Source organism: Clarias gariepinus, chromosome 18 (genome assembly GCF_024256425.1).
Source record: "Clarias gariepinus isolate MV-2021 ecotype Netherlands chromosome 18, CGAR_prim_01v2, whole genome shotgun sequence".
NCBI lineage: Eukaryota > Metazoa > Chordata > Actinopteri > Siluriformes > Clariidae > Clarias > Clarias gariepinus.
The window spans coordinates 27,837,821-27,862,381 of NC_071117.1; the positions used below are offsets into that span (position 1 = coordinate 27,837,821).

A 24,561-nucleotide genomic window follows, 5' to 3' on the forward strand; every position below is an offset into this window, starting at 1 on the left:
CAGATACCCTGCCACAGCCAAGAGTGCCTTGGTAAGTGCCTGTAACTTATTATAAACAACCTTTTCTAGAACTTTTGATAAAAAGGGGAGCTTAGAAATGGGCCAGAGTGATCAGAGTGATCCAGATTGCTCTTTTTGTTCAGCGGTTGTACTACAGCATGTTTAAAGGCAGCTGGAACACAACCGGATATCAAAGATAAATTAATTAAGTCCACAACATATGGTCCGATGGAATTCAATACATCCTTGCAAAGGCGTGGTGGAATGGTGTCAGAGGAACAAAAAGATGGCCACAGATGATTAATTATTTCACTTAGGGTAGTGAGAGAAACTGGTTCAAACTGATAAAAAAACAGCTTAGCAAATAGAAGAGGTGGAGGGGTCTAAAACAGAGGTAAATGGTAAACATTTGGTATTTGCAATTTTATCTTTAAAAAGTGAAGGAATTGTTCACAAAGTGCAGGTGAAGGTTCAATAACAGCAGAATCAGAAGGATTAATTATAATATATATATATATATATCCCAACAAATATATTTCAATCTGTTTTATTGATTACAAGAGAGCATCTGATTGGGTAAACCACATAAAATTAAATAGAAATCCTGCTTAAGTTATCAATAGATCACTACATCAAGTTAATAATCAAGTTATATTGGACAAAATTGGCAATTTTGGCAAATTCAAATAAAAATGTTATTTGTCACATACACAGTCAGACACAGTACGATATGCAGTGAAATGCTTAGATGACCACCTCTGACCTAAAAAATAAAAGACTATTATTAAGAAATAAATATGAAAAAGAAAATAGAACTAAATTTAACTAAGAAAGAATGAAATATTTGTACAATACAAAATAGAAAAATGACAATTCTGTAAAGTTTTTCTAAAGTTACGTAGTAGGAGAGGCGAGTTGCTCGGTCTGTCCGCTGTGCTTCGGTAAGCTTCTCTGGCGCCAGGAGAGACTCAGTCAAACACACACACACACACACGTTGTCTGTCAGAAAGGTCTCTGTTTATTAACAGCAAAAGATGGGGTTTATATATGTTTGACCAAACGCCTGTGCCATAGACATATGTTACTACAAAGAACATGAACCATTGTAAATGTCCTGGTGAGATCCTGAAGAATCAAAGGAGAGGAAGATAGAGAGGTGTCCGTCCAGAGACAGATCACAAGATGTTGGCTCGAGTTAGGGGGAGAGGGGTAGGAGACAGAGGGGGAGAGACAGAGAGGGGGAGAGAGACATGAAGAGAGAATAGGAAGGTGAGCGTGGGAGCGTTCACACCTTAAGGAGCAGATGCAAGAGGAGACAGGAAGATAGCAACAGGAAAGATTTAACACGTTAATATCAGATCTATGAGGAAGAGAGCAAGAGAGTAGAAATAACTCCTTTATATATAAAATAATTCTAACAAATACATAAAAAATATAAGAAAAATATAGGAAAAATAAGAAAAACCTAGTTGTACAATATAGAAAATATAGAATTATGGACTTTGTGCATCAGCGATGTCCTTGAACGTGCAGGTGTGCAGTGACCACCAGTGTCAAAGAATGTCCAAAATGAGTGCAAGAAAAGAAACATATGTGATGTGCAAATGGATCAGTACTGCGTGGTGTACTGATTAAGACCGTATCGCCTGCAGGAAGAAGCTCCTCCTCAGTCACTCTGTGGTGGTCTTCAGGGAGCAGAATCGCTTTTCTGACCTCAACAGAGAGAACAGTAGATTGTTGGGATGTGTTACTCCCTTTAGTCAAATCACAGACACAAGGCGCTCTCTGTTTGATCACTGCCATTTATTTTACTTACATACTTCAATATGCTTTCAATATGTCATAAGAACTATATAACAAAAAATAAAACAAATAAGAAAAATAAAACACACATCTGATAAATTTCTTATAACACAAGCATTCTCATAGGAATGATCAACAAAATAAATAGCTTGATTATTAAACAACTTCAAAACAATGAGGTGCTAATCACAAAATAAAACAGAATATTTACATTCATTTAAATGAAGGTAAACACTGCTCTTGTAAGGTCCGCTAGCATGCATTAGGTTTAAGCTAGTGTGCATTAACTTAAAGCATTAAGTAAAACCTTACATACCTCATTGGCCGCAATAACCAGAAGAGAGAAAAATAAATTAAATCTTCACTCCATCCATGTATTTAAGGACATATATTACACAACATTGTAGCCCAAAATATTCTGTCACAACAACAACTCTCACATGGCAAGTATATGGTGTCGCACACAATTGAACCCCCGACTCCCCTGGACTGGAGAACATTGGTTCCACTCTGAAAATACTATAAAATGGTATTTTAACCACACATCCTCAGGTTCCTAATGATATTCATACTAAACAAAAATATACTTTGTTAACACAAAATATCCATATATTGAACTAAAACAATTAAAATAAATGATAATAAAGAAACAGAATAACTGATTATAATAGCAGTTACAGGATGGCTGAGATCCTTCACAATATTTCTGGCCTTGGTCCAGCACTGCTTGCTGTAGATTACAGATCTGGCCTTTAAAAACGCACGTTTTCGGAAAAGGGATCCCACGACTTGCCGCGGTTGCGCGCGGCAAGCTGTGAAAATGCCCTTCAATACCTGTAGGGGGCAGTCGTCTTTCAGTCTAAAGTATTGTGTGTCTACTGAAGCCGAAAAATGTTGTCTCTTAGGCGCCCATTGACAGCAAGCGACAGAGCTCATAAACGTGTCAAGCTCAAACTGTTATGTATTTATTCATCATTTTCATTCAGAATTATTATTATTATTAGTAGTAGTTCTCCGAATTTATTATTATTATTATTATTATTGTAACGCACCTGTAGGTGCATGTTATTCACAAGTTCTGACGCGTGTCTTTAGTTACACAGTGTCACTGACGACATCAGACGTTTCGTTGATTTCTTTGTCTCTTGTTTATTTTCAACATCAAAAACAACGGTTGTTACAGTTTCTTGCATAAATCCACTGTAGTCACGACAAGTCGCTTGCTGTGTTCTGTAGCTTCGATAGATTACAGTTACAACAACTTATTTTACTGTATTCCTTTTAGCTTACTGTCTCACGGTCAAAAGCTTGTGTGCTCCACACCTTTCTGTATCCTTCCGTGTCTTAACAACAACTACAACTAACGTGCGTGATAGACATGGAACTGCATAACTGTGGGATGATGTCACAGAACAACCCATGAAATGATGTCACAATACAAATTATATGTATGATACTTAATGCTTAATGCTTAACTAATAAACTGAAATAAGATAAACATAACAACAAATCACAAGAATGAAATATGGCCCTTACATTTCCAGCCCCTAATTGACAGGCAGGAAGACTGACAATTACACACAATTTTTTGTTTTGTTGTTTTTTCCTTTTTTTTTTTTTTTTTACAATTGGGCCACAACATTTGCTATTGGATTAAAATTTGAATTAACTTTCTTAACACTTTAGACATTTGTTAACGGTTTAACTTAAGGTATTCATATCGCTGCGTACCAAATGAAAGGAACATGACTACTTTATAAGGTAATTAACAGTCCATTTCACATATCAGGCACAGCTTATCGATGGGTCTTTCCAGGGTACTGGTTTTAGTTTTGACCAGTACACGTCTCACAAGTCCTTTTTTATCAGGGAACACTTTCGTGATCCGTCCGACGACCCATGAATTTCTTGGAGAAGACTCATCAATTATTAGAACTACGTCTCCAATCGAGAGTTTTTTTCTCACCTGAGACCATTTTTGGCGCTCCTGAAGCAAGGGCAAGTATTCACGCACCCATCGCTTCCAGAATAGGTCGGCAAGGTACTGAATTTGCTTCCACTTGCGACGTGCGTAAATGTCCTCTTTTTTGAAAAGTCCAGGAGGCAAGTTTGGCTGTTTTTTCATCAGCAGCAGGTGGTTAGGTGTCAGGGGCTCCAGGTCTGTGGGATCGTCTGTAGCGGTGGTAATTATAGCTTCCACCTCACACAGAAATGTGTGCAAGCTCTCATCGTTTAGTGTTTGTTCTTTTAGTACAGACCTCAAGATTTTTTTAACTGACCTTATCTGCGTTTCCCATATTCCACCGAAGTGAGACCCAGCAGGAGGATTAAATATCCATTGTATCCCCTTTTGCACACCTTTCTGTATCCTTCCGTGTCTTAACAACAACTACAACTAACATGCGTGATAGACATGGAACTGCATAACTGTGGGATGATGTCACAGAACAACCCATGAAATGATGTCACAATACAAATTATATGTATGATACTTATTGCTTAATGCTTAACTAATAAACTGAAATAAGATAAACATAACAACAAATCACAAGAATGAAATATGGCCCTTACAGCACCCGTGCGTGTGCAAAAGGACTACAAAGATGTATGACGTTGGCCTCGTTTTATTGTTTTTATGCGCTTTAAACGCAGATGGGTACTGGTGGATCAGTGGTAGGTGATTCGCCCGCCATGCGGGAGACCCGGGTTTGATTCCCTACCTGGACGCGGGGGCAAGTCGTGAATAGCTGGCACTCAGTGACAGCCAATGAAATTGAAGCATTCTTGCTGCTTTCCAAGGTGCTGAACCACACCCAGGTGTTCCTTAAATGATAGTATAAAATCGTCTAGACCCAGGTTCGAATCCCTCTCTGGGTGAACTTTCAATAAACTGACAGATTATTATTATTATTTAGAAAAGTTTTATTATTCAAATAATAATAATAATAATAATAATAAATATCTTATTTATAATATATATATATATATATATATATATATATATATATATATATATATATATATATATTAGGAATTACTTGTTACAAACTCCACATTGGATAATTTGTCTTTTACTTCTCACTATACATTATTTACTTATGTTAATGAGGCATGCTGAAATTTTTTTAAACTTTTTTTTAATATTGAACATTCTTGGGAACAGTAACATGACAACTGTCATAAAATTGAATGCTAATTATATATACAATTTTAAAACACAAATTTTCAAAAGTTTTGCTTTCTACTTTTATATAGAAATAAATTTTTAGAGAAAAAAAAATGGGGCCACCAAAATGTCTTACAGATTTTACCAGAAAGATAAAACAGATAAATATTCATATGGATACTTAAAAAAAGAAATAATAATAATAATAATAATAAGAAGAAGAAGAAGAAGATGAGCAGAAAGAAACATTTTGACAAAGGGTAGGATTAGTCAAAATACTTATATGAGACTTAATACTATAAAACACTTATAAAAAAAGAACTAGAACAATATCTTATTTTCTTATTTTCTCTTTTCTGACTCCCATCTTTGTCTTTCTATCTCATAAAATGCAGAATCTTCAAACTCTCTCCAGGTCATCTCATTCTCCATGCCCAGATCCTTGTATAAAGAAAATATTTTTGAAGGACAGTAAATGTACTTCCCTGCCATTCCAGGGAAACCTGTGTGAACGTGAGGGCTGTTTGGGCCTTGCTTTAGTTCCAGTTTACAAAAACGACACTTGCGGCCTGTGTATTCAGGTTCACTCCTTTTCCTTTTCTGTTGCCCTCTCTCCTCCGCCTTCATCTTTGTGGCATCCAGTTCCCGCTGAAAAAACTCTGTCTCTGAAAAGTCTTCAAACGGCATTCTTGGATTTGTCAATCCTTCACCACCATAAACTTTGAAGACCTTTGTGGAGCAGTAGAAATATCTGATGGGTCCTTGCTGGTAAAAAAAGTGGATGGACGAACCATCATTCAGATACTTAGACTTTGGCTGGCCACAGGAAAGACAAGTTTTTGTTTGTGCCCTCTTTTGTGCTTGGTGTGGAAGTCTCAGTTGTTCCTGTTGCTTTTCCATGATGTTTTTAACCATTTCCTCAATAGAGTCTTGTGTCAGAGGTGTGGCAAGGGTCTGAACAGGAGGAGGGGGGTTTACTACTGAGACAGGCATGGTAACAACTGGTACAGTCATAGTCTCACTTCCCTGTGTCAGAGTGTACCAGAGCTGCTGCCTCTCGTGGAGTTTTTCCGGGCTTGTGTTTATTGAGGATGCGGTGTTTATCAGCTTGCTGAGATGCTTTATGTACTGTGAAATGTGGACTTTGGTTGTTGGGTGGAGCATGTTGTTTGGGTCTTTACAAGAGTTGTGAACTAGAGCAGCATAATCTTGGTCCACAAGCTTGAGCATGTCCTTATGTCCTCTGTGTTTATTAAGGAGATCGTCAATGACTTTCTTCATAGGGGCTGGCCAACGCTTGTGGTCCAAGACAAAGATCCTGCCTCCAGTCTTCACAGGTCCAGTGCGAGCGGCGATTGGTGAGGCCAGCAGAGGCAGAGGTGGGGGGTATGGGCTTTCTGTAAAGCATAAGAAATAAGAAAGAAATAAGAGTGCAGTAAATCATTCTGGCCCTGATAGCAAAAAAAAAAAAAAAAAAAAAAAAACAGAACTCACATACTCATCTAGGTAAAAACCCAGATTAACAATGAACCTAAACGGCTGGGGTGAGGTTATTACTGTTATCTGCTTATCTAAAATTCTAGTAAGTGACAGGTCAAACATTGTGACAAGAAGACTACAAAGATATGTAAGATACATAGAATCAAGATAAATATAATTTAATTACTGCTGGTGATGACTAATTTTTGTCAGCTACTTGTTTTTCAGATGTTTACCTGTCTTAAGCCTGGGCTTAGGTACCGATGCGTCCGGTTCAAAAGCAGCATCACCAGACGGGCATGCTGGAAACCGCAGCACTCTGGTTGGAGTCATGGAGGATGCCTGAGGAGTCCTTGACAGGGCCATGGGTGGGCTGGATAGAGGAGGTGTATGGAGGGCATGGGTAGAGCCTGTACTAGCATCACCAGACGGGCATGCTGGAAACCGCAGCACTCTGGTCGGAGTCATGGAGGATGCCTGAGGAGTCCTTGACAGGGCCATGGGTGGGCTGGATAGAGGAGGTGTATGGAGGGCATGAGTAGAGCCTGTACTAGTCCTATGCTTATCCCAGTCAAGAGGAACTGGACGGCAACCAGGCTCAATATATTCCAGGCCAAACTTCTCTCCAGTGTCTGTGGGTGAAAGATGAAGAGCAGGATACTTCTCATCTCCGAGGACCCGTTTAGAAACTGCATTAAGTTTTTCAATCAAAACTGGATCGAAAACAGCTGGAAGGGAAACATCTGGCTGCTTCAGGTCCACCAGGCGTTGATAATTCCACCGTGCCACCCCTGTCATCCCCTGAGCTTGAAACAGCTCTATGGAAACACGTGTTCCAGTGACCCACTGAGCTTGATGGAAGTGGTAACCCTCCTGTTGAGATGTGCCTCTAATGGGGATCCAGACAGGAACTTTAGCTCCTTCACCCTGCACATGATTTAGCTGCACCATCCCTCCATGCCTGTACAAGATGGCACCTTCTACCTCAGGATCACTGAGGCAACCTCGCAGCATGTGTACCCGTTGAATCCGCCATGCCTTCAGCATAGAGGGCTTAAAGAGAGGAAGACCGTTTGGATCTTGAGCAAGGAAGAAGTGCCGGAAAACTCCCTCAACTCTCTGGATGAGCTCCTTAGGCTGTGGAATCTTTGTTCTGCAGTGTACACGAATGTGCTGTTTCGTGGGGTTGGCAGGGTGAATTCCACAAAATATATAAGCATCTTTAAGCCTCTGTAAGTCTTCCTGATCCACCACGGAAAAGGCAGCAGACAGGAACTGGGCAAAGGAACTGTACAGAGGATGATGCTCAGAGACACACTCACGGAGGAACCGCCGCATACAATGAAATAAGTCCAGTTTGATGGTTATATCGGTGTTGTAGTGAGACCGTGATGCACATGAGTTTAGCAGGCTACCAGTAGTGGCCTCAGCAACAATAGCCTCAGATGTTTGCCAAGCGTCCCAGTTCAGATGCTCTCCTGGAAGAGATTCCGCCACCTTAAATGCTGCACAACAATCTCTGAAAGAGAAAAAAGAGAAAAATACACCCTTAAATGTTAAAACTTTTATATCTCTCACTACGTTCATTGCAGTGTATTCAGTAATGATATGTAATGATGTAAATGTAATATGTAATCATTGCAATTGCAAGTGTATTCCTTTCCTCAAATTACAAATCTAAAATGTGAAAATAAATGTTATTGTGTAAATATTGGCATAAAACTGGTAATTTCTTACCTGTCAACCCACTGGTATCGGGCCTTCTCTATGTCTGCAGTGCTATAACGGGCTGCAAGTCCCTCATACATGGGCCTCAGCGACTTCTCTGTCTCAGATTGCACCATTACCCATGAAATGATCATCCAGTTTTCATTCATGACTGCATATGATGACATGGTTCCAGATGAAAAGGTGACCTTTCTTGCGACCTTACGGGTATGGTCTGAACGGAAAGCCTGTCCAAAGGTGCCCTGGAGCAGTCTTTTGATGGCACCCTCTTGGTGCTCATACTCATGCAGTAGACAGTCAGTCAGGTAGTGTGCAGATACAGAGATGCCGTTCCATCCATCTGAATCACTGTACTGCCCGAAAGGAGATGGCCTAGTTTCCTGTCTAATGAATTTCGTAATTGTCTTTTGCCCGTACTTTCCTGCTTCCCCATCGATGACATTTTGGCAGCTGAGAAGGTAGGCCAGGTTGGCGCGTTCATATTTCAGGTGCATCATCTCCATAATTTGGTTTGTCATGTCCGTCGGTGATTTTCCCGTGCGTCTCAGTTCATCCATGACTGACTTACATATGGCCTTCTTGTAGGTCAGTTTTGCAGGCAACACATTTGTAAATCGCTGGGGAAGTTTTTCCAGCCACACTGGGTTGTCAGCGTACCACCTTTTCTTGCAAACCTTGCAGCACAGCCTGGATGACAACAGGTAGTACTGTCCAGTGATGCCAACGATAACACGAGGTCTCCCAACACCTGCAGAGGCAACCTGAGGCTGAACACAACCTTCAATGCATGGCAAGGGGTAGTTGTTCCTCAGCCTCCCCATTAGATTATCATTTTCTGGCTTCCATATAAAAAAGGGGTGAAGCTGAAAGTACTTGGGGGAGGGAAGCTCATGGATGCTGTCTATCAGTTCCGGCTGGGGAGGCAAGCGCCACAAGGACACCATCTTCATTGGGTTGCTCACAGGAATGGAACCTGGCCAGAGACCCATAGATTCCATCTCTGTCTTCATCCAGATCCTCTGCTGCTGTGAACAGTTCCACTGACTTACATCGTGGTCATATCCTGGAAGTTGTGGAGGGGGACAGCTGGGGATAGTTGGTGATGGCTGGACTAGTAAAAACAAGAATAAAGAAATAGCTTAGTGTAAGATTATGAGTGTGAGTGTTGTATATATAGTATCTATATACTATATATCTTTAGATTATGCACCACCATGTTAAAAAAAAAAAATAAAATACTTTGAACAGTACCTGCAGTAGATGAATGCAGTGGAGGTTGACTGGTCACTGCAGACCTCTCAGGAGAATTTAAACGTGGCTCTGACAACACAGAGAATGGTAAACAGTTAATTATTGCACACAAAAAAAATTAAAGACAGACTACATTATGACACACAGCATCTACAACTCAGTCACTAAAATTCAAAGAGTTATAGTGAATTCCTAAAACTGCTTACCATTAATCAGATACTGTCTTTAATGGAAGTTAAAATTATGTTGTTTCTCATTTACTATGTAGATATTTTTGAGAATTACAGTTAAACCTATTCACACCTGTTACTGTGACGGTTGAGACTGTAGGCAGAGGACTTGCTGGTTCTGGTATAAGAAACGTCAGCTCCCGAGGCAGGGGCACAGGACTTTTTACAGATGACAGAGCTTGTGTTGCACAGAAGAAAGCATGACAAAAACGTACATGACTAGTTGATTACTTGTAACAAAAAGATTTATATAAACTAGAGAGCAAAACTTTCTGGAGAAATTTTAAGTGTGCGACAGGCACATATGTTGCATCATAGTGGCAGCCGTGATGTCACAGAGGCCGGTCCCAAATGTTAGGTCTATGGGACTTTTTGGGGCATTTTTTGGGGAATTGCCCGAGCCAGCCGCACGGAACGGTGTAACGTACGTCAGTGTTTTCTTAAAACTGCGGGACGAGAAACGCTGCAAAGTTTTAGGGATATAATAAACCGATTGCATAAAATGATTTCTAGGGGAGAAGAGTAATAAGTGCATGCGGGCACACTTAATAATAAGCACATCACTACATCACATAAGTAGATATGACATAAATGTTTAAATGGATAAACCGGTATTCAGAAGAAATGTGACACAATTACCATCTGCTCATGAACCCTCCAGTGGAAGTGGAACGGACGATGAGAAGAGAGTGTCAGATGGTACTGCAACAACAAAAATTCTGTCAGTCATTTATATTTTAGCACTATACAAAAACTGGTGTTAGTAAAGACAGAAATAGCAAGTCACTTTGCCTGCTTATCTCGACCAGACACAGTGAAACAAAACACAATTCAAATGTTTTATCAATACTCCACTGTTTCTTTTTTATGTTGGACTAATATCCAAGAACTGTCACCATTTTATGAATTAATATTTAAACATCACAATTAGTCTTAAGCAGGGAGAGCAACCTGGCACAGTGTAAACACGTGCATTTAAGTGTTAGTAACCAAAGCAGTCAAAGTCATTTTCTTCTTTTTAACCATCACAGAAAATTAAAAAGAACTCTTACCTTGATCACATGGGGCATCAATTCATAGTCACTAGGACAGTTAGTGAACAAACAAAAAACAAACAGGACCAGAACGTGGTCAACATGAGAAGGGAAGGTTTAGAGAAAATCCAGTTTGGGAAAAAAATTTATAGTCCCAGCACAGGGGCCAGTCTGTTAGAAACCTCTTTCAGATCCCGATGCCTGTTGGCCTCTGGCAGTAGATGATGTCAGTGACTTAGCAGAAGCAGAAGCAGGAGCTGGGGGAAACAGAAAAATATCGATAAAAACAAAGCATGCACACTTTATAATAGGCATACAGATCTGTAACTGTTTTTAATTTAAAATGCATGTTTACTCACAGCTCTGCACGGACAGTTTGGAAGGTGATATACTGAGCATTGCTTTCTCCAGCTCTTCATCTTCATCCATCACTGTGGTGCAGACAGAAAAGTTGACCACTGAAGTTATCTAATTTTATTATATTTGATGCATCAAAAAAGTTTTTTTCTTTTTTATCTTATATGTCTTTGGGCAAAATAAAAGAAAACTGAGACCCACCCATAACTTCAGCAGGAGCAAGTTGGGTCGGAGAGGTTGAATGTTTTTTCCTTTGCAGGTACTGTTGTAACTTGTGCATCTTTGTCCCTGGTACACAGCTTTTCTTGAGAATAAAGGCTGCATAGCCATCGTCCCTGCTGTCCCAAATCTCTCGCCAAGTGGTGTTGGCACGAGAGCCAAAACCAACCAGCTGGTCATCCTCTGATGCTGCTGTTGCAACAGTTTTTTTTTTTGACTCGTAGTCAAGAAGAGACTGAATTTCGTCAAAACTAAGCGCATAACTCAGAAATGACATTAGGCTGTCTTTGCTATGCCCTTCTCCCACAAAAACTCCGACAGCCTCTTCTTTCTGCCGATTCTTTATGAGGTATATGGTATACCCCATGTCATTCTCAAGCAGCCAGTGAAAGGACTTCCCTTTATATTTCCCAAACTGCAGGATATATTCTCCAAGCACCTCTGCCTTATCTGAAATATCCCCCCCTCTCTGACTGACCACGGTGAGGGCGTTTTGCCTGACGCGCTCCTCCTTTATAGGCGCAGACCTGTCCTGTAGAGATGGGTCGTCTTTTATCCGTCTGGCTGCATTGGTCGGATCTTGCCGGAGATAGCCATGTGGTCCCTTTCGAAAAACCACACTGACTCTCCCAGGGAAAAAAACTTGTTTGTGCATTTTGCCTGTTATGAAGAAATTTTTTTTTTTATTATTCAAGCATAAATTTGGTACATGCTCAATGGAGAGCAGGGATTATGAAGATTAAATATCTGCACTGTTTTTTACTGTCGACACTTTTCAATTCTAATTCTGACACTGGCATGCAAATCCCACAGAGACATGGGAATTATAGACAAAAACTATACATTTTATATATTGCAGTTGAACTTAATGTGTAAGTTAATGTAAACTTCACTGATATAGTACATGTACCACCTTATAGTTTACCTGTTATGATTCCCTCCAAAGGATAATACACAATACTCTGGTAAATAGCATGGTACTTATTAGGTAATAACATTCCTTATGGAAAAACACAGAGTTAAATGTAACAGAAAGAAATTAACGCTTATGTAATTTCACATAGGTGATTAAAATGCAACCCGAAAACACAAGTATATTAAACACAAGCACACAGTCAGTTACTGATGAAGGCACTGCGACAATGATGAGACTCTTTAGAAAGAGATGAAATGAAGTATATTTATCGGTTCATGTACTGTATAAGTTTAATATATATATAAAAAAACGCTTACCGATTAGCACCACACTGTCGAGTACACAGTGTCCCAGTTTTTGGCTCGCACGATAAACTTAGGGGGGGGGGGGGGGGGGGGGTTAATTAGAAGTAAAAAAAAAAGTAAATTTATCTTTTAACTGTATAAGTTTATTAATAATAATACAATAATAATAAAATAAAGTCTTACCGATTAGCAGTACACACAGTATGTCTCTGATAAACAGATAAACTCTGCAAAAAAATAAAAAAAATAGCGACAACAAGGAAAACTCTTTAGAAAGAGATGAAAAAAGTAAATTTATGTGTTTGTCTCTTGTATAAGTCAATTTTTTTATTTTTTTTTATTTTTTTAATCTCCTTACCGATTGATTAGCGGTACACACCGTCTGTCTCAGTTTCTGGCTCGCACGATAAACTCTGCAAAAAAAAAAAAGGTTTATAGCGACATAAGCTGAGATATATAAATTCTATTTTTTTATTTGTCTATTATCTGTCTTGTTTTATTTTTTTTATTTAAAAAAAATCCTCTTACCGATTGATTAGCACTTCTGTGTCGCATCCACACCGTCTGTCTGTCTCAGGTTTCTGGTTAATCCAATCAGCGTATACACACCGTCTGGCTCACTCAGGTTCCCGGCTCGACCAATCAGCGCGCGGAACGACGCCGGCGGGCCACACAGCGCCACCGGCGGCCGAAAGTATAATTGCATCCGTAGTGGTTTAGCACTACCATTGAAAATGAATGGGAAACGGTTTAGGGTTTTTTCTAAGGCGGCTGGACCAATCAGCGCGCGACTCCAGTTCCCGGCTCGACCAATCAGCGCGCGGAACGACGCCGGCGGGCCACACAGCGCCACTGGCGGCCGAAAGTATAATTGCATCCGTAGTGGTTTAGCACTACCATTGAAAATGAATGGGAAACGGTTTAGGGTTTTTTCTAAGGCGGCTGGACCAATCAGCGCGCGACTCCGGTTCCCGGCTCGACCAATCAGCGCGCGGAACGGGCGCCGGAAGGGCCCCGCAGCGCCGCCGGCGGCCGAAAGTACAATTGCATCCGTAGTGGTTTAGCACTACCATTGAAAATGAATGGTAAACGGTTTAGGGTTTTTTCTAAGGCGGCTCGACCAATCAGCGCGGGGAACGGGCGCCGGCGGGCTCCGCAGCGGCCACCGGCGGCCGAAAGTATATCGCATCCGTAGTGGTTTAGCACTACCATTGAAAATGAATGGGAAACCGTTTAGGGATTTTTAGCTAAAGAATCCCCGGCCGCCGCGCCGTGCGGCTGCTTCTTTCGGCGAATCACATCTCTCGCTTTCCAAAACTCAAAGCCAGTCATCTTTTCCCTTTTCCAAAATCTCCATAATTCACAGCCAATCTTTCCTTCCTTCCAAAATTCAGCTCGACCAATCCGCGTCGAGTCTCTCTGTCGAATCACGTCCTTGCGTTTCCAAAATTCTAAACCAATCAGCTTCCTCCGTTTCCAAAATTCAAAGCTAATCAGCTTCCTCCGTTTCCAAAATATCTGCCCTGGTCCCGCCTCCAGTGCGGATGCAACTTATTCAAACTTTTAAACGGTTCGGAATATCAATATTCTTTCAACATAACACGGTAAGATGTACATTACAATAGTATTTCAGAGATAAATATACTTAATTTAAGCGGCTTGTGTCATATAACGTTATTGTAAAGTTGCCGATCCTGTATTAACATTATCGTTTCCTAAAGAGACGTCCCTCCACTAAGATTCACACTTACACATTAGCGGTGTATTTTAGTGTTTTCCAGCGTTTTCGCAGTGTATTCGTCCAGTAATGACACATTTTCTGTATTTATTAACACACAGTGGTCGCGGTGATGTTATGGAGAGTTCAGCCCTGCGTATGATCAGAAGATTAACAAAACCAATGCATGTAAAATAAACGTGAACACAAACGTTTCCTTTGCATGTACAGTACAAACTGAGTGCAGGCTGCTAAAATACAGTATCGGCATTCCAACATGTAACACACACACACACACGGCATAACAGCGTTATAACGGACATGTGGTGCATGCATATTTAACTGTATTAGATTATAATCTGATGCTTTAAAATCTATCACTGTACATTCGCCAAAACAATGAATAATCAACTGTAACTGTAACCTGACTACAGCAACACCATAATGTTAGTAAACCAGTAGATTATATTCTCATACAGATTTAAATCACAATATGAATATGAGGTTTGTGTTATAAGTTGAGTCATTTAGTGAATCTGTTGTGGCACAAATCCACCTTGAGTAAGTTTAGACTCTTATACAGTTAATATGACTGAACTAGATCTAACTGTGTATTACAGATACACACCGCCATCCTCCTGTATTATACACTGATATAAAATCTACTGTATTTAACCGTCCATCCAAAGGTAATCCATGTTTAAAGGAAATGCATTCTTATCATTTGCCATTAAACAATTTTAAAGACTAAGAAATGTAAAGTTTGATTATAATTGATTATGTAATAGAGGTGTGTGTGTGTGTGATTTAATTATTTAAAATAAATACAAGACACCACTTAAGCGTCCTGTTTTTGGTTGCAGTTCACAAAACCGTGGTTCAGAGGGGCTCATGGCTCTGCTTTAAAGCCAAACTTAAGCTTGACTCTGATGCATGCAAGCAAGGTAATGTTAGTATAATTTCACATCTTAAATTTTAAAATATGTCTATTGTTGTTATTTTTCTGTCCTTGTAACTAGAAGTGGGTTTTACATTTTTAAAGGTTTTAGTCTTCATTCATATAATCCATTAACTATGCTTTCTTACTCTCTCAGTTCCTCCCCAGCTCTTCTGCACTGTCCAGAGCTGATACAAGTGCCATGGCTAGAAGGACATTGTCACCCTCTCGCAGGCGTATATTCAGACAGTTTCTCCTCTGTCACTTTCTCCATCTTCTGTGTCAGCAACTGCCACTACCACCTTAACTTTTCTCCACCAAACTGTTAGCCACTGTGTCGACAGCCATGACTGCTGATCCCCCAGGACCACCAGGGTGATGGCCACCAGCACCTGAGCAACAGCTGCTGGTTCTTTAGGTGAGAGTTTGTACAGCATCATGTGCATTGTTTTCTTGCTTGTGGTAGTATAGTTATTGATTTTTATTGTATGTGCTATATTTACTAGGCTGGGGATAAGCACTGTCCCACGAATGGACCGAGTGGACCATCTGGACAAGGACTGAAACTGGTTTAACACTCAGCAACCAGCAGGTCTGCACCATCATAGCCCTCTGTCAAAACTTAATGCCATACAGTAGTTGATCAATTGGAATGGTTATTACCGTCGCGCTCACCGCCGCGTAAAAACGTCAGCGGCCAAAATAAATCAGTTGCATTTCAAAGTCATTCGTAAAATGGCCGCCAGGTGGCGCAAAGTGACATTTTCGCTTGTTGCCGTAAATACAACAGTGACCGTTATACAGCGTATCTCTGTATCTGTTTATTGTTATTTAAGTTCTGGATTATTTCAGGTACTTTAAACACATTGTTGGGTTGCTCATGTTGGCTCATATGAGATGTAGTTTACAAACGAACACCTGGTCGGGTTATTTTGACCCAACGACTGGTTTATTCATTATTCTTTCCTTCCTCCAAATATCAGCCTGCAGAATGTTTGAAATATTACTGTTTATTGTGTTACAGGTGTAGTTTTAAGAGTTGTTTAGACAGGAATGCGTGTGTATACAGCTCAAAACCTCCATCAGTTATTAAAGATAGCGTCTATTTAGAAAACATGCCCCAGTGATTTCTGAGCTTCAGGAAATCTCCAGCGCTCTGCGCATAACACCGGGCCAACTCATGTCGGAAAGAATTTATAAACGGTTTCTAAACATGGGCTATTGTTTTTTTACTTATAATATTTGTTAATTTAATTTAAATGAGGTTTGGGCTCAGGACTTCGACTCGGCATCGTGATTCTCCTCTTTTATTCACTCCATAGTTTTAATCAGCGCTCAGCCGCATGCATGGAGTTTTCCAGAGCGCACCGGCAGAAGTAGACTAATGATTATGAACGCGTCAGGAAAACAGCAAGCAGACTGACTCTGACCATTTAAAAAAACGTTTGCGTTCATTTTCTGACGCGCTCAAGTTCACCAAAAACAATACAGAGCAGCGCAGCTTACAACACTTACAAAATCACAACACTTACAAAATCACAACGTTTTTTCGTTATTGTGAGTGCGCTTAAATAAAAGTTGAGTCTTATAAAGGCATGTAGTCTTATATAGTTTTTGCACATTAATCTGACAGAGTTTTTTCAGCCTGTCACGGCGTGCGGCCAAATCAATATCGCTCCTTGCTCACTAGTTAGGCGGCCTCCCCTTCAGACATGCGAAGCAGCGGGACCGCAGAATTACACATGACTGGTGAGCTATCGTTGCTATCGTTGCCCGGGCTTGCACCCCGCGCTATAAAATACTCGGGGTTTGTTGGGCTACAGTGGATTTTACTACGCGCTGTGTATGCAGCGCGCGTGCAACAACGCGGAAGTGCGGCTTGCAAGCAGGGCAAATGGAACGCGCCCCGGCGAGAGGTGGGAGGGGGGCGGTACGGCCATCCGCGGAGAGCAGAGTCAGCGCGAGCAGACGGATGGCCATTGCACTCACACCGCGTAGTAAAATCCACTGTAACCCAACAAACCCCAATCATCACCAGCCGTGCCTTATTCCGTCATGTCATGTGGGCATTATAAGCTTTGTATTGAAAACTTCTAACTAAAAAGTGGCAGCTGGCACGCCTACAAATAGACGCAGGTTATTTTTTTAATAGTCTAAATAAAAACCCTCCGATTTAATTTCCTATAGTCTAACCAGCGCTCAACCGCACGCATAGTTTTCCCGAGCGCGAGGAATTTTTTTGTGCTAAATAATGTTTATGCAGTATAAGAATTCCTATTAATCCTGGGTTGTTCTTTTAGTGTCACTATAGTGCTTTACAATGCCAGACAACATTCAAATTATTCACCCTCCCCAGGTGTGAATCGGCTGTTCTCACCTATACATTCAGAGGAACTGAAATGCACTTCTCCCCACTTTAAAAACCTCTTGAATCTGAGGCTCTTCTGGAGACTTTCAGTGATTTCAATTTGTGTAATTTTAATCTCCTGGATTCTAGATTCTAAAGTTGACATTGTTACCTTTTTTAATCATTGGAATGGAAGAATTTGAGATTTTCCTTATGATGGCATAAATTGCATTGTTTTTAATCAGTCTATACACAATAATATTCTTTGGTATTTTTGTTTATTTTTTTAAACGGGTATGGGGGCTATCTTGGTTCATTAATCTCCGTGCCTGGTTTAGGTTTAGTATTCAGTGCGCATCTGTTATATTACAACTATCATAACACTCAAATACCTTTTATTGGGGGTTAAGTGACTGATGTGCCTAACATTTTTCAGCTGAGCCTTTGTTTCACTGAAAACGACCGCGACACCCCCCTCTCTCTTTTACACACACACACACACACACACACACAGAGCCGACCAAATCATTAGCACCTCCCTCCCCCAAACAGCACAGACATTTACTTTCTATCCATTTACTTACACCTGAACTGAGTTGTTTGAGTAACATGGGTCGAACCCGTTACAAATCATAACAGTCTACTGCATTTCATTCTTATAATAACGCAAAAACACAAACGGGGCTGAAAGACCGACATCTGCGGACGCAGTAGAACGTCCTAACACTGTTTTAATTTTATGGTCATTTATTTCAGTTAATAAATCTACTATAAATTTAAAAAACACAAGAAATAAGATGACACAAATCCATACACGCTTTTTTTCTAATTACAAGTGATAAAACCAAAAGGCTCACTGTGTTAACATTTATTGTGCTTAAATTTGATCCTAATAAGATTTGATTTAATTTGAATTTTAGAACAGTGGCAGCTGGAACACCTAAAACAGATGCAGGATTATTTTTTATAATCTAAATAAAAATGCTTTTTTAAACGTGGGCTATTGTTATTTACATGCAATATTTAATTTTATTAAATTCAATTTAAATGGGGTTTGGTCTCCGGAATGTTGAGCGTCAGGATCCTCTTCTTTACTTTCCTACGTAGAATCAGCGCTTAATCGCACGCATTGAGTTTTGTAAATTTGTTTAATGTTTAATAGTAAATAATGACCCCCGTTGTGCTGTACCACCGCTCGGAAAACCTTATGAAATACAAGTTTAGGACAATTATGATGATCTGCCACGGCGTGCGCGTGTGATGGGTGTACGCCCAAATCTACTATAACTACTCCTTCACTCCGTAGGCTCCCTGAATAGGCAGCAAAGGGGACGGGGCCGCCTATTTGTGCCGGCTGGCGATAATTAACGTTAATATGATCTCGGGCTTGCTCCGCATTATAAAAGCAAGGCGCGGAGGTTTGTCTGAGGTCTGGGAAGTACGTGATGTAATGGAGAATATATATTAAAAAAAAGCATGTCAGTGGGGAGATGTGACGCGCCCCAGAGACTTTAAACAAGGGCACTAGAATTCCGCCCTTTGATCTCCGCGCTGAGGACAGCGCGAGAAAGAGCTGCGCGAGCTCCCGCAGCATCTTCACTCCCGCACCGTGCCCGCCCTCGCAGCCCCGCTGCCGAAGAGGAAAAGTGTGGTTTGGTTTTTGCGTCAGCGAGAACTCGCGCCGGCCATCGACAGCGGGAGAAGCGCCGCCACTCGCACCAACACTTATCGTCAGCTGTGTGCCTGCATGCCAGTGTGGCACAGCCCCCGGAACTGCACATGCACAACCTTTATCCCATTCTTTCCTTTCTCCCTCCTTCAACACTTTCCTTCCCCATTTTACCTAAATAAATTACCCTTTTCCCGTAAGACCTCGCCTCGTGTCCGTGCTTTATGGTGCCGCCCGTGCAACATGGTCGAATCCGTTACAGATCATAACAGCCTACTGCATTTCATTCTTATAATAACGCACAAACACAAGCGGGGCTGAATGACCAACATCAGCTGACGCAGTAGAACGTCCTGACAATGTTATAATTTTTATGGTCATTTATTTTAGTTAATAAATCTACTATAAATTTAAAGGACACAAGATATAAGACGACACAAAACCCTACACGCGTCTTTTCTAATTACACGTGATAAAATTTAAAGGCTCACTGTGTTAACATTTATTTTGTTTAAATTTGATCCTAATAAGATTTAATTTAATTTAAATTCTACATTTGTATCGTCATTTTAGTTCTGTGATTATAAATTTGTTTAACTACAATGTTTTACTTGATTTTATCCGCTACTACGTGCAGTTCTAAAACTCCGTGTCTCATTAATCCAGCAGAGAATGAACTAAGGCATGAGGCGTCAGCCTGTAGTTATATAGCGCCACTCAACGGTAAAAGCCAGCAAACGCACAAAGCCAAACGGTACCGCCGAGCGCGGCGACGGTAGGACCTACATTCCGATTGATTAACCACTGTATGACAAGCAGCATGAGGCATCCCCTGCTCGGCATCATGTGCGGTTGAGCACTGGACTTCAGACATCCCAAAACAAAGGGTGAATTTACACCAGGTGTGGGGACCATGGCTTCTCGTGTCTTGTGTCTTAGGATCCACTGGATCACCTGGCCAGTAGACAGACTGTTGTTGCCAAGCAGAGGCCATCTTTGTCAGACTCTGTGACATTTACAAGAGCCCACAACACACATTTATTATGCATTGACAAAATGGACAATGATTAAACGGCTGATAAAAAAAAGAGACTAATAATTTGTGAAAACTTGTGTTTTAATTGGTGGTGTGTAAATAGTGTCTAAGTTGCAGATTGGATCTGTATATGCATAGATACATGTTTTCTGTTTTTTTTTATTGTTGTTTTATCACTACCGAAAAGGCAGACATTTTTAAGTTTTTCTTTGTATGTATTTCCTTCTAGCATTTATTTTTAGATATTTTTAGTTTTAAAGAACTGGAAGAAGGTGGAGAGATAATGAGTGAGTGCAATATATAACTGTACAGATGTGGTCATTAAGACTGCGTGTGTTTTCCCGCGGGATGCCTCAATTTAGCACGCGGCGCGCCGCGACTTGCCGTAAGCATCGTTCGGGAATTTAAATAAATGTGTTGTGCTTCACTGAATATCCGCCAGATGGCGCATGGAAGGACTTTATTTAAACGCCGGACGAAGTACTGTACAACGAAGAATTGTGTATAATTACTTAGTCTAAAACAATATTGTTCCCAATGCTGAAGAAAACATGAATTTTGTTTTGCTTTACAACAGATCTTTCATGATGAATGTGTGTATATGTGCTTCATATTATTTTCATAATGATGAAATGAGATGCCCAAATTCGTGCTTTAAAATTCTTAATAAGTTTCTTATATATTTTTTGTAATGTCTTAACAGGGACAAAACAGTGAAAGACATGGCAATGTCTCGGTTTACATGGTGTTGAAATTAATTTAATTTCCTGATAGTAGGCTATCTGATAGTCTTAACTATGCGAATGTCCTGATTCGTGAATATGCCAACATATCTTATTTAAAACGTAAAAAATGTGTCGACACCATCAGAAGACATGAATGAACTATATATATTATATTATTAAGTAAATATTATCTTATGACCACAAACTTTTTCGGGGTTTTTATAATAATCATCATATTTGCTGTTTGTGTCCAGCATTTAATAATTATTTCATACATTATTTAACCACGACTGGAAATAATAGCTGGAATGTGATGCGATTGTGAATTCATGACTAAAATAAAGCAGTTTGTCTTTTGTAAAGTACTTTCACTTTACAAAAGGCAGCGTTTTTATCAAAAGGTTGATAAACGTTTGTTGTACAGTATATACAACGCGACAGCGCGCGCAGTTACTCACTTCTCACCTTTCATGTAGGTCTGCTCGGACTAATTCGTTTTAAACCCCTCAAAACTGCGTGTATATACAGCTCAAAACCTCCATCAGTTATTAAAGCATCTATTTAGAAAAAATGCCCCAGTGATTTCGGAGCTTCAGGAAATCTCCCGGCGCTCTGCGCATAACACCGGGCCAACTCATGTCGGAAAGAATTTATAAACGGTTTCTAAACGTGGGCTATTTTTTTTTTTTTTTAACTTATAGAATTTGTTAATTTAATTTAAATGAGGTTTGGGCTCAGGACTTCGATTCGGCATCGTGATTCTCCTCTTTAATTTACTCCATAGTTTTAATCAGCGCTCAGCCGCATGCATGGAGTTTTCCACAGCGCACCGGCAGAAGTAGAATAATGATTATGAACGCGTCGGGAAAACAGCGAGCAGACTGACTCTGACCATTTAAAAAAACATTTGCGTTCATTTTCTGACGCGCTCAAGTTCACCAAAAACAATATAGAACAGCGCAGCTTATTTGCTTTCAAACATTTATAAAATCACGTTTTTTCGTTATTGTGAGTGCGCTTAAATAAAAGTTGAGTCTTATAAAGGCATGTAGTCTTATATAGTTTTATTATATAGTTTTTGCACATTAATCAGAGTCCTCATCTGTTACATTTTTGAGGACAATAGTTTTTTTTCAGCCTGTCACGGCGTGCGCCCAAATCAATATCGCTCCTCGCTCACTAGTTAGGCGGCCTCTCCTTCAGATATGCGAAGAAGCGGGGCTGCGGAATTAGGCACGAATAGTGAAAAAGAGCTCTCCTTGCTAATGATCCCGGGTTTATCCGCACTATAAAATACTCGGGGTTTGTTGGTTTACAGTGGATTTTACTACGCGGTGTGACTGAGACGCGCGCACACAACGCGGAAGTGCGGCATGCAAACGGGGCAAATGGAACGCGCCCCAGAGACTTCATAGAAGAGCCAGCGTGTGCGGACGGAGGCAGGAGCTGCTGTCCGGGAATGACCGTCGTACTCGTATTTTATAGCGCAGGGTGCAAACCCGGGATCATTGGCATGGATAAGCTATGTCCAGCTCTGTACCAGCATGTCATGTGGGCATTATAAGACTAAAAAGTGGCAGCTGGCACGCCTAAAAATAGACGCAGGTAAATTTTTTTATAGTCTAAATTCAAATCCTCCTCTTTAGTGCCTCCTATTCCTATTAATCCTATTGTTCTTTTAGTGTCACTGCGTGTGCTTACAATGCCAGACAACATTCAAATGCAAATTATTCACTCTCCCCAAGTGTGAATCAGCTGTTCTCACCTATACATATTAACCTATACGTTCTCACCTAAAGTGTTTAGGTAAAATTCCACCTATACAAGTGTGACAAATATGCAAAGAAAAAAAATAGGAAGGGGCAAATACTTTTTCATGGCACTTCACGTGTAGTCAGATTGTTCCACTGGGCTGAAACTGTAGCAGGTGGAGTTATAGCACTTTTCAAATCACACTCACTATACACTGATATGAATAACTTTGAATGATGAATGCTACGTTAATATGATCTCGGGCTTGCTCCACATTATAAAAGCAAGGCGCGGAGTTTAGTCCGAGATCAGGGAAGTACGTGATGTGGTGGAAAATAGGCAGTGGCGGTTCTACACTGAATTCCTCCCCGGGCGAGACTTCCTCCCGCCCCCCGTCAGCGCCACTTCTAACCAACCAAACCCCCTGTCTGGTGTCTGCTCGGTCTTGTTAATTTGTTTTAAAACCCCCAATTCTGTGAATTCCCCCAGCAGCGAAACCGGTTTGATGACTTCACACCTGTCGTAAAGGTGAGATGGGGGATTACAGTAACTGTGGGTGCGCTTCACCTCGGAGCGCGCTGTCGCGTTGTATTCAATGAATAGACTAAAACTAAATCATGTTTGCTTCAGCATTGAAAACAACATTGTAATAGATTAACTTTATTAAAGATTATACACTTTTGTATTCTTTGTCCACACACGTTGGCAATTTTTAGATATTGATCCTTTCTCGATGCAGCGAATTTTCTGAGCAAATTAATAATAATTTCCATTAATGAAAAGGAGGAAGAAGAAAAGGTTACGCGAAAATAAGAAAAAGCTTTAGAGGTAAATGCTGTGAAATGCTTCAAATGAACAGATTCTGCCTATAACAGGTCAGGGACAGTGAGGCTGGACCCAGCAGCGCACCACATCCCACATCATAATACATGCTGATGATGACCAACACGTCTCCCCTCATCTACCAGAGACAAGTAAAAAGAATGGCAATCAAACAGAATAAAATTAGTAGCAGCATTAACTTGTGCTAGTTATTATGATGGTGGTCAATATTAATTGAAATAATGTTTCTCAGCATTATTTCGTGTTAATATTGACTACCATAATAATTAAAGAATAAAATAAAAAATATTGTCTTTATAGATTTATATGTTGTTTGTCTTGATGTTCTTTTTTTGTTTGTTTCTTTGACCCAATATATGTTCAGTGATACTTCAAATTACATGTTTAAATAGCATTGATTTCTGTATTGTGTTATATTTTTATACTAGTAACTGGTGTTAAAAATGTATCTCTACATTAATGAGCCAATGTATTATGGTGTGGGCTGCTGTGGGCCAGGAAGTCCAGGGCCACTTTTTGGTCCCAGTCCACCCCTGTAATAACGAATGGAGAAAGCGCAGTCAAAGCCCGGGGATTCTGTGTTCCGCGGGGGCCAGTCGTGAATAGCTGACACTCAGTGACAGCCAATGAAATTGAAGCATTTTTGTTGCTTTCCACCTGGTGTGGCGTTGCTTAAATAATATCTGTATAATATCCGTATATCCTATAAAATCGTCCAGACCCTGGTTCGAATCCCGCTCTGGGTGAAAATGTAATAAATGTGAATCCTTTGTTTTACACTTTTTGCTTATGATAATCAATAAATTATAGCAACTGTGAGGTGAGTGCTAATGTGTTTCATAGCTTAAGCAAAAAAAAATTCTCAATTGCAAACATGCATTTAGTACTGAAGCATAACTTGAAAATGTAATGGCTATATCTATGGCATTTTAGTGAATAGCACCAGCATATTGAGCACTGGCTGGGAATCGAACCCGGGTCTCCCGCATGGCGGGCGAATCACCTACCACTGAGCCACCAGCACCCGTCTGCGTTTAAAGCGCATAA

At 40.4% G+C, this 24,561-nt stretch overlaps 1 protein-coding gene across 1 annotated transcript; it reads right to left on the minus strand.

The window, feature by feature from the left end:
* Window positions 1–5,311: 5,311 nt before the first annotated feature.
* Window positions 5,312–11,922, minus strand: LOC128506374 (uncharacterized). Its single transcript, XM_053476794.1, has 7 exons — window positions 11,250–11,922; window positions 11,051–11,122; window positions 9,731–9,835; window positions 9,428–9,496; window positions 8,186–9,287; window positions 6,685–7,967; window positions 5,312–6,366 (listed from the first exon to the last, which is right to left on the minus strand). The coding sequence occupies exons 1-7, from the start codon at window positions 11,920–11,922 to the stop codon at window positions 5,312–5,314; spliced, it is 4,359 nt and encodes a 1,452-aa protein (XP_053332769.1).
* Between the last annotated feature and the right edge of the window lie 12,639 nt (window positions 11,923–24,561).

Bases quoted from the DNA above. Each gene is read 5' to 3' on its own strand.
- LOC128506374 (XM_053476794.1), bottom strand. From the start codon at position 11,922: ATGCACAAACAAGTTTTTTTCCCTGGGAGAGTCAGTGTGGTTTTTCGA. The intron at 11,123-11,249 runs GTGGGTCTCAGT...TCTGCACCACAG, and splicing joins TGCTCCTGCTGAAGTTATGG to TGATGGATGAAGATGAAGAG. The intron at 9,497-9,730 runs GTGTGAATAGGT...CTGTGTTGTCAG, and splicing joins CTCAACCGTCACAGTAACAG to AGCCACGTTTAAATTCTCCT.